The following is an 11398-nucleotide window of genomic DNA, read 5'->3' on the forward strand; positions in this document are numbered from 1 at the left end:
TAGTGTCCATAATGAAACGAAGATATAAACAGCTCACAAAGGGTTAACTCAAACCTACCGTCCTTCCTCGGACCTGGAGAGGGCTGTCCAGGCTCTGTGCTGCCTCCTCCGCAACGCAGCCTTCCCTCTCTTTCTCTCTCTCCTTGCTCCCTTCCCTGGGAACTTTTAACTTCCTCTGGCCTGAGGATCATCCCTGTCACCTGGCCCTGTGCCCCTGAGCAGGCAGGCTACTACTTATTAACCCCCTGCAGCTGGGCTCCTGCCCCAAGTCATGTACCCCGTTACAAGTGCAATCTAACCTGGATTTCAAGTCAGGCAGACGGCAAGGCAGAGTGGCACCTTAGAGCGATGTACAAGCGTTCATATGGCATGGATGCACATTGCACTTAGAAGTTTAAATGAGGTTTAAAACCTGAAACAGGCAGACGTGCATACCTGTGTCAATCTGCCTGGAATGAGTCAAAGTGTACCTGGAAAAATCAGGTGCTGCTTTGAACCAATTAGGTGTTATAAGTGGACATCAAGGTGTTCTGTGACACGGATCTGGTCAGTCCTCTGGGCATCCCACACTGCACTGCTCCTTCCCCGCCCCCGCACTGCTGCAATTAGCCACTCTGATATGCAGCCAGAGCTCTACTTTCCACCTTTTTTCCCCTCCCCTTTTGTTGGCACTTTTTATCCAAGTCAGGCAAGAACACCGAAGACTTTGGTCATTTGCCGGCTACAGGAGTTTACTGAACTCGTGTTTAGGCAGAAAAGTAACGATGCCCCCCGCCAGAGGTCACCCGCCCACTGGACCTCTCAAAGCATGGGTGCAAGCAGGTCTTCCCAACTCAACCACTGCAAAGCATGCTGGGCTGGGTGCTCACTCCCACCCCCTGGTGTCAGATCCACAGCACTCCACTCAGCTGTCACCCGGTTCCAAATTGGTGACATTTTGGAACAGTTCAACGGTTAAATCCGGCAAAATAGGCTGTTGCATATGAGACCTTATGCCTCTCTGAACCAGTTAGGTTCACACCCTACCCCCTCCCTTCTACCTAAATTGCATTTGGGATTCACAAAGTAATTCTGGAAACAGGTGAGGCAAAGGCAACGGAGCATTTTCTGCATTGCCACGATCAAGAACGTTAACCTCGGGCTAATAAGCACAGAGAAAAATCCCCTTCCTCAAATGCAAGCATCAGTTTAACTTTTCTGGAGAAAGGGAAAGAAAAGCATTCGAGGCCTATTGCTCACAGAAGCGTGCGCACCTTGGTCAAGTGCTGTTTATCAGAATCTGCCTTTGCAGCCATTTGCAAGCGAATGCTAAGGACATTCTGGACACTGCAGATATGGTCATCGATCATAGGAGCAGCCACAGCTAAGTCAAAACGTCAGATTAAAATTGAAAAGTATCTAGAAAAAAGGGAGCTGGAAGGATGGATGGATGGGGGATTTCATTCTCATGGCCCTAACTAAATTCCCAAGATGTACTTTTCAAAAGATTAGTGCTGGCACCAGTGACCCCTTAACGAGAAGGCATGGTCTTCTTCCATGGCCTGTCCCCTTTGCCTTGATGGGCAAGGCCTTAGTGTCTTTAACACGGTTACAAATGAGAAATGTACAGCTTGATCTTTAAATATATATGAGCGCGACCAAGCCAAATGACTTCTACTGCCGACATAAAGATAACAGGGGCCATTTCTGACATGGAGCATGCAGCTCTGCAGAGGCGGCAAAATGAAGATTTATGAGCTCAATATTTATCCCATGAAGGCAGCCTGTCTGTGCTGCTTGGCTAATTAAAATAATCAATCAAGGCCGGCATCTGAAGCTGGGGCAGATGAAGAGTTGGGGATAAACCAAATGTCAAGAGCAACTCCTGGAAAAGTCAGAGTGCAAGAGAAGATTAAAAAGAAGATTTAAGAAGTCGGGGTGCATTTACATGGCTAGGGATTGCTCAGTGGTTTCCTGCAGAAAGAAAAAATAAACACCCGCTGAGCCGGTGGCGAGGATGAACATGGTAATTGCGGCTGCAGCACAGTCCTCTCTAAAGGGTCAGTCCTAGAGGATACTCTGTGCTCTTCCAGTCTCGCTGAAGTCGGTCAGAGCTGATGGTGCTCAGCGTCTTGAAGGATTATTCAGTACCTGGAGGACTGAGGCTTCTTGGCCTCCCCTGGCAGTTCTTGTGCATGCTAAAATCCCTCCAACTCCCAGTTACGTGGCTGCGATCTCCATATGAGGTTCCTCCGACTGGCCTTGAAGGGAACCTCAACAGAACAACAAAAAGATGCGTGGGCAAGTCCTACTCAAGCCATCGATGCACTGCTATGCATCAAGTTGCAGCAGGGGAGGTTTAGGTTTGATATTAGGAAAAACTCTCTACCTAGGAGGGTGGTGAAGCACTGGCACAGGCTCCCCAGAGAGGTGGTGGACTTTCCATCTCTGGAGGTTTTGAAGACCCGGCTAGACAAAGCCCTGGCTGGGATGATGCAGTTGGGGCTGGTCCTGCTTTGAGCAGGGGGCTGGACTAGATGTGACCTCCTGAGGTCCCTTCCAAGCCTCATTTTCTATGAGTCTATGATCAACTGCACTTTTGCAGGAGAGGGCCTTCAGAGAGTTATAACAGGGAAGTGGCAGCACTAGCTGATAAACCTGCTCTGCTTGTACTGAAACCATGCTGCTAACCTCGCAGGCCGAAAGAGAAGGAGACAACTTTTGCTCCTTCTTGCTTTTGCGCAGCTATCCCCAATGGGTGAGAAGTGAAGGGGAGGGCATTTGTCCTTCTGCTCCGGTTATCAGTCTCCAGTTATCAGATGAATTATGAGAAACACGACAGAGGGCCTCAAAATTCGCCCAGACAGAGCAGCCCGACCTTTGTGCTCCTTCCAGCTCCGGGATAACCTTCAGGCTTAGCATTTTGCTGCTCCTTAACAACAGCTGATCCCAGTGGTTCCCAGCCTCGAATGCAGTCCTTTCCCTCCCTTTTTGACAGACCGCTGTTCTTCCTATGCAGCCCTGAAAGCTGGAGATGCCTTTGATAGTGAGTAAAGTCAAATACGCTTCCAAAAAAGGCAGCTCTTGGAAGATCAGATTGACAGGGCGCTAATGCAGTTCAGTCCCTGTCAGCAGACGTGTCATAAACCATTACCTCTCCCTGCTTATTCACCAAAGAATCCTCCAGCTGAGAGATCAAAGCAGACAGCAGCCAATCAAGACCCACAAAAAACTCCCTAAAAATGCAACGCTTCACCCTGTTCCTACCACAGTTTGCAGCACCCAAAACCTGGGGAAACTGTTCTTTTCCAACTGGGAGCAAAAAGTGACACGTTAGGTTTAAAACAACGGTAAAGCTCCGAGTCCAAAAAAAGGCTGGGAGTCTGGACAGTGCAGGAATCACGAGAGGGGCGAGGGTTTTTGCAAGCGAGGTCTTTTTATTGGACCAACTGCACTGCACTCACAAAGTGGTCTACCGTAACTGTGCGGTTGGTCCAATAAAAGATTGCACCCACAGAAACCCTAGCTTTTTCATTAGAAACATAATTCAGTCCATGAATTCAACATAAAGCGGCACTTAGAAACAGTGACATAACTGGGGGGGGGGCAACTGCCCTGGGCACCAACTTAGTGGGAGAGAGGACAACCGAAAAAAAAGCAGATGTGGCTGGCAGCTGCGTGTTCACAATTGCGAACTGGAAGTTGCCCCTTCCCTTTTACCCTGGGCATCTAGCAGCATCCCTCCACTGCTGCGTAGAAACAATACTGGTTGGTGCACTGCAAATAAAACGTAAGAGAGAGGTCTGAAGAGTTAGCAGTAGCACCTATGAAAAGAGAATTATACAAAGGACATTGCATTTTCACATCGTCGCCTGCTAAGTAGGGAAAATGATACCGACCTGCCTTGAAAAGCACTTTGAGATCTACAGATGAAAACATTACCACGATCACGGTCACCATGCATGCTACCACCACCACCTAGCTCTTGCGTAGTTAGCAACTAATGTAATGACTTAAATCAGAGATGAGACACCACGGCACACTTTACCTGGGGCTTCATTTGAAGACCGTTTGCAAACTAGAGCTAATGCCGCCTATGGCTGTGTGGCTACGAGCTACTTCAGCCCCAGCGAACGCTTTATGTGGCTGCTGCAAGGGCTGAACGGGTTGCAAGTCGCAATATCTATAATTAAAATGAAGGTGCGAATTAGATTAAGCCGCAGTTCATTTCCAGGCTGTCAGAGTGGGTAAGCAAATGTGAAGTGCATTTGTACAAACAGGCTGGTGATAATGATGGTCTCTCGGTTATGGGTTCAAATCCAGCCTGGGTTGGCACCGGCCAAAAAGTTGTTACCGTCCAACAGATATTTGGTGGCTCAAATAAAGGAAGTCCTTGGTCAAAGATTCAGAAAGTCCAGGCAGAGAATGGCTGTTAGATGCCTAGGGATGAATCTCATGGATAAAGGCCTAGACTGCTAAAGGCCCATCACCAACGGTGCCTTTTCCAGCAGTCTCCCAAAGGGGCTGCCTTTCAGATCAAGCATAAGGCATGCTCGTGGGACGGTCTGAAGAAGGTAACACTACTGTTATTTAAAATGTGCCTATCCTGAGGAAAAAGACAATAATTCGCTCACGCTGCTTATGTCTGTGTGTCCAAATGCCTTGTGAACTCGCAAAGACAAACACAATCCCCTGCGTACCCTTTACCGAACATGTGAGATAGTGATTTTGAAAAGAGACCGAACTGCTGTAACATCTGTCTTCACCTCTCAACTTGTAGGCCCCGTTAGGATATGCTCACGTGCCGCAGCTCAATGCAGAGCTTCGGAGACTTGCAGTGGGTGCAAGTCAGTTGGGTGTTTCGTAAAACCTTCCAGAGAGGAGGAACATCACACTAAGGGAGCAAGCAGCATCTAAAGAAATACTAGAGTGAACAGGGAGTTCTGGACTTCCACTGAGAAAGTGTGGGAGTCTGTGATTCACACGGGAATTGGGGGTCTCTCTGTAGCTCTGCCACTGATTCAGTATGCGACCTGCAACACGCTTCAACCTCCCGGTGGGTGCATCGACACGTTCATTAATGTGCCGTAATTAAGGTGCATTAAGTTTAGTACCTGTAATTATAGGTACTAAACTGAATGCGCCATAATCGGCGCTGCGGCGTGTGCTTTTTTGTGATGCTAACGCGCAGCCACTAATTTTACCGCGTATCAGCGTGGGTTTTGTCTGCCGATAGAGTTGGTCTACTGCGCTCGTCGCGTCTCGTGTAGACGAGCCCGGCGTCTCCGTAAAATGAATGCCGCCTGCCCCAAAGGCATAAACGTCTGTAAAACATGGCAATGCTTTGGAGCCGTGGCCTGGTTGCCAAATAGCGTTCGCATGGATACATTAGAACAGGTGCTTCCTCCAAGGTTCGCCCTCGAGAGCAAGAAATGCCATTGATCAGCCTTGATTGTAGTCTAATAGATTTTGATTGCTGCTTCAAGCAGACCTTAAAAGAAGCCTAATTTGTTTACCCTAATAATAATGAAATCCACTTGGTACCAAAGAGTGCAGTAGTCACCCCACCACCGGTTGCCATTTGAATGCCACTCACTGTGACCGTTCTTCTTATTAACACGCAGTAATTTGACAGGATGAAAACAATATGCCGCCGCCACTGATAATGTTTCCTCGGGAAATCCACAAGTGATCCCCAGCAGTGACTTCGCTTAGCATGCGGGATAATCAGTCCAGGCAATAGGGTAATTATCTCAAGCAAATCATTATACTGCAAACAGCTGTGCACTCACAAGTCGGAATGAGACTTTAACTAGATTTTCAGCAATCAGCGCTTTGTTAGAAAACTTTTACGCCGCACGCTGTATGACACGACTGTGATAAATGCAAGCGTGCCTTAAAGGAAAATTCCACTCGGGTATGAGCTGTCCAGCCCCAGGGTTGGAGAGATCAAACCGGTAAGAAACCCTTTTTACTGGGCATGAAGCCATGAAATATGTTTGAAACTGCATTCCTGAGACGGCTGCCGGTAGCAGCTACCTTGCTGAAAAGATCTATCACATCTGACACCGACAGCATGGGAACAGGATATAAGAAGTTGTCAAGCTGTTTGTAGCCTGATTTAATACTGGTTTAAACAATCGCAGCATAAACTTTAATGCTGAATAATTTTGAAACAAATGACTTCATTTTTCATGACTTCTCAGTCAGCGCTAAAAGGAGCGTGATTTACAATGTTTTACATTTCAGGAGAGAATAATGGCTAAAAAAAAATAAAACCTACGTATGAGGCCATATCCACAGTTAAATGCTATATTTATAATGGGCTGCTACAATCTTTAACTTTGCCATTGCCGAATTACAGCATTTGTTTGCAAGGGACGGGATAAGTTAGAACGGCAGAAAACCTTTCACCTATTGAAGGAGGCCTTCGATTCACGTATGCCGAGCTTAGCAGCTCTCCGAGGAGGCGGCTATTCGAAGATGAGCTCTGCAAAGCTGGGGTAAGGGTTTTGGCTCCTGCTGTCTACCACAAAGCTACCATCAGGACCAGTCCCTTTGCTGGCGGTCTCAAACACAGTCCAAAGGAGTTTTAGGCAAGGGTGGTTATACCATCCCCTCAATGCACAGGTGAAATATTTTGGCTCGGCATAAGCAACAATGGCTGAGTGGGGCAAGGTTACTTTGCACGGCAGCTGCTTATCTGCACTCTTTCAGTTGTAAAGGAAAGATTTCAGCCATCCAGACTGTCAATCCAGCAATGACTATAAATTACATTTTAAAAAAAAGAAAAGAAAAATCAATAGATTATTTAAGGGGCCTATTTGGGTTGCTCGGTTCAAAGAGGCAGAAATACTTATCCTCTCTCCCTCAAGTTGTCCTCATATAAAATGACAGCAAACTGTCAGACTAGAGGAGCAAGTGAATGCTGTGAGTAAAAATAATTTCTGTTCAAAATGATTCCTATCCATCATGCGGAGCAAATTATAGGGAACAATTAAGAAATCCCAACCCCATGCATCTATGCCCCCAAACGGACCTTGAAGGCAAAGGCGCCGATGCAGTTTAACAAATTCACAGGCCTATAAAAGAGGCAACCCGCCACCCCCCTTTTCCCCCAAAATACTATTTTGCTAAGCATCTAACATAAATTTGCAAGGTTAATAGCTTCAGTGACCCAGATCCAAAATCGACACACCGGTATATCTAAGAAGCATTATCAGCACCCAATAAGGTTATCTGCCTGAGCAAGATGACTTGGGAGTCTTATCGGTTTTAATTCCCAAAGGAAAAACAAGAAAGGTTCAAGAAAGACCCAGGACAACAATAGGTCGACTTTGCTGTATATCCAGCGAACTCAAGCTGCCAATCCTGAACCAGACCCATTCTACCTTAGACTGCATCTTTTTATTACGGTTTCAATATTCTTTTTTCTGCCCGGGAAGCCAGCACAGCAGCCTTGAAATGTGATTTTCCACCCTGTATTGAAAGGCTTCTCAAAGGATTTCTGCCTGTAGCTAACTGGCCTTATTTCTTCTTTTATTAGGAGCCGCTGAGAGAGTGCTAGCACTGCAGACAGCTACAGGAGGACTCAGTATTGTGCAAAACCTTCACCAGTGTTGAGGGCAACTCATCCCAGCTCCACCAATGCATTCTCATTCTGATCCATAAAATTCCCATTTCGGTCACTGGACTCGATGGCATTCAAGGTCCCCTCCAAGCCTTTGGTTGCATGACCCATTTGTATAGGCGCCATGTGAAGGCTCATAAAGAATAAGGCCTAATGCTAGAGCAGCTCACTGGCAAGAGGCAGAGATGCCTTCGCTACAGGTCTGGCCATGTGAAAAATGGTTTGAGAACAGGGGGCAAGGAGAGGAGCTGGCAAAGAGTCGAGCCACTTGGATGGGACCCTGGTACACTGCTACTTCTCCTACAGAGATAGGTTTATAATGACTGAAACGGGCTGGCAAGCCATGCATTTGTTACCTGCAAGAGAGGCCGCTGTACTCCCAGCATCTTCATGGTGTCCGCGTTGGCCAGTATCTTCAGCGGGTCTGAGGCCTTAGTGACGCCCTCTATCTCTTTGTTGATCTCTGCCAGGACTTGGTTAAGGAAGATGTTCTTGATGTACATGGTGAGGAACTCCCGGAGGGGGCACTGCTTGCTCGGGCTAAGCTCCATGGCATGTTCGATCTCCTGAATGAATCTGAAAGAGAAATAAAAGGGAAATCCTGCTTAGTGTTGCATTATCCCGAACTGGTCCTTCCAGAGCATCATTCGTGAGTCCGTTTCATAAAATCCGGCAGCTACAAGAGCAATGTTAGTCAGGTGGGAGAAAAACCCACAGGCAACAAAAAAAGCGCAGGGGTGGTAGTATACTGCTCGGGGTAGGCAGCACATTAGCAAAGAGGAAAATGGTTAAGATTCAGAGGACAGTGTCAGTGGGACAGCAAGGGTACTAGATGCAGCCAGCACTCCTGCTCTCCTAATTATGCCAGCAACTGCACTCAATACGAGACCGCTGAAAGGGGCCTGATCTGTAGAAAGAACTGAGGATCCACCAAATCTTGAGCTGCCTAGAGGACAGAGCCAGGATTTGGCAAACAGGGGTGCATGTGTCCCCTGCTCCCAGCTTCCTCCCACCACCCACCCAGACCAGTGTGGGCAGAGCAAGCTGTGGGAACTTTTTAAAGTTCCCAAAGCAGGTAAGCACCCCACCTTCCCTCCAGGTAAGCACCCCGCCTTCCCTCCAGGCTCAGAGGCACGTTCCCTCCCTTCCCTGTCTGTCCCCTCCTCCTCCTCCTGGCAGGTTGCCGCTTTCCCTGCTGTCCTGGGGATGGAGAAAGCTTAAAAACCATTCCTGCGCTCTCCAGCCAGGCTGCATGGGGGCTGGGCTCAGCTGTGACAGCCACAGAGGCAGCAGCAATGCAGAGGGGGTCCTGGACCCCACAGAAGCAGGCGCGGGGGGGTCACTGCTGCTGTCAATCCCGGAGTTGGGTCTAGCCCTCGGACAGCTCAGCGGGAGCAGGCAGGAGCAGCTCTGAAGGTCCCCCACCCCTGAGATGGGGAGGAAAGCAGGTGCAGCAGGCAGGGAAGGGGGAACACCTCCACTCAAGAACAGCCAAGTTTTGCCTGAGAAAAGATGGACTAAAAACTTAATAAGGACGCTGGAACAGCTCTCGTAGGGAGCAGCTCTACAGGCTGGGAAATTTGATGCTGTAAGTGTTCTTCCCCGTCTACATTATTTATGACTTCATAAAAAATAAATGGACCTGACGGAAAACACAAAAAGCTATATTAACAGAACATTAAGGATGCAAAATGAAGCTGCCGAAAGTTAGGGAAAGTCAGCAGTCGGCAACCTTAATCTAACCCCCCATGCAGATGCATGGTAGTGCTGTCTATAACTACACGATCGCCTGGGCTATTCCCCCGTCCCGGGAGCCCCGGCCTCGTCCAGTGAACAGGATGGGCAGTGCTATGAAATCAGGGCTGGGCAGTCAGCAACAGCGTTGGAGCCGTTAGACCCGACACAGACATGTGTCGCTCAAGGTAGTGGAGTAACGCACACCAGTGGAAGCCTCTTCTCCTCCCTATGTGGATCAGCACTAGATGGGATGGGAGACTTTCGGTAGCGGGTTTCTGCCAGTGTTTGCCGACAGCAGGCGACCAGCGAGACTCCGGGTGCAGACAAACATAACTGTATTGATATCGAGGGATAAATTGAGCTAGGCTGTGTTGAATTAACTGTTCGGTCTGCGTCATTCTGTAGGGATTCGAGCGTAGCAAAACGAATTCGACTTTAACCCTCCTACATTCGCAGTCAATGTTGGGGTGATTTAGCCAACCACACAGACAGAGCAACTGCATCATAGCTGCAAATTCCTTGGCAGCAGCTCCCCCTCCCTTTTAAAGGAGTTAAAAAGGGGGTTTTATCCACGTCCTTTGGGTGCTTGTGGTCCTCTCCAGGCTCTGGTGGGGAGGTGGACATGAATGGAGACTTTTCTGCCCACTCCTACCCCCACCAGAGTGATCTCTTCTGCATGGTTCTCCTCAACCTCTCTCTTCCCCTGCCCTGGCACTGTCCTAATCCCATTCTCCTCCCCAGCCTATCCCCGTCTTCACTTCTGAGGCTTTTCATAGTTTCATAGTTGGTAGGGTCGGAAGGGACCTAAGCATATCAAGTCCAACCCCACTATGGACCCCAGGATCCTTGCCCAGTAAGTCCCAGTCTCACCCCTTTGAACTCCACTGGCCAAGACGACCAGCCGCCTCCGCCTCCCAGTTTTCTTGCCACTTCTGATCCACTTCTTCCCAAACCTAGGCATCAACCAACCTCTACCTCTGTCCACATACTCTGCGCTCAATGGCTCCCAGACTCGCTCTCTTTCTCCAGGCTCCTCGTATGCCCTCTGCTTTGGAGTCAGGCAGCGGAGCAGGGCCCAGGATGCGAACAAGTGAGAATCTCCAAGGAAAGGTTTCAAGGCCCAAAACAACTTGGAACGACCAAAAGCTCCAGCGTCATCAAAAGTCCTGCTCAGCTCCAGGCTGCAGACACAACCACCCAGAGTTAGCTCCTTAAAACCAAGGCTGTACTGAGCGTGCGAGAACTATGACTTGTGCAAGGCTTTAAACTGGGCCAAATTTAGGCAACTCTCCTGAAGAGGAAAAATCAGACACAGCGGCCCTCTCCACTGCCGCAGTCCGAGTCCTTGATATGCAAGCATGAGGAACTTGAGCTTTTCAAGCCAAAAGGTCACCAGAATTTGTTTTCCCCATTGTGGGAACAACGATGAGTTTCCCCCTAGATGCAATCTTGAAGTGGAAATATGTGGACTAACATTTTCCAAAATAACTCAGCCTGAGGCAGACACCTGGCATGGAAAAATTCAGTCCAGACAGTTCAAGCTCTGCAAAGTCACAAGCAACTGAAAACAGGGTCTTATAATGGGAAATGTTGAAAAACCTTAACAAGCAGTACTAAAACCAGCCCTGCTGCTCTCTCACTCTCTCTCACGCACTCTCTGCTATTTATTTCAATGCCATATACTTATCCCAGTGGTTCTCAATCTTTTTAGACTCAAGGCACCCCTCAGAAAATGCCAGCTCTTAGCTTTCGCTTTTTTTTTTTTTTTTTGACTATGGGAAAATAATAAGAATACTTCTTCTGTTGCAAAAAACTCAGAAAGACCGTAGCAGGGCAGAAAGCTTTGGATGCGATGGGTCCTGGTTGAAATCTCTGGATTTCTGTCTTGTGAAGCATGTACAGGCATCTGCCCAGCGCTAGCCGTGGCACCCTGGTTGAGAATCGCCGACCTATCTGACCTGCTGGCATTTCTCTGATCTCTTCAAGAAGCACAAGTCAATACGTCAAAACCGGTGCTAGAAAAACACGCTCCAAAAAAACTTCCTGCTCTCC

At 48.3% G+C, this 11398-nt stretch overlaps 1 protein-coding gene across 1 annotated transcript in view; it reads right to left on the reverse strand.

Annotated features, from left to right (window-relative positions):
- EXOC4 (exocyst complex component 4) overlaps window positions 1-11398 on the reverse strand; it is a 533911-nt gene that overhangs the window by 133943 nt on the left and 388570 nt on the right. Inside the window, exon 11 of the mRNA XM_006030683.3 lies at window positions 7966-8185. Coding sequence (XP_006030745.1) covers window positions 7966-8185 — 220 coding nt within the window. The remainder of the gene's footprint in view (window positions 1-7965; window positions 8186-11398) is intronic.

Source organism: Alligator sinensis, unplaced genomic scaffold (genome assembly GCF_000455745.1).
Source record: "Alligator sinensis unplaced genomic scaffold, ASM45574v1 scaffold64_1, whole genome shotgun sequence".
Lineage (NCBI taxonomy): Eukaryota > Metazoa > Chordata > Crocodylia > Alligatoridae > Alligator > Alligator sinensis.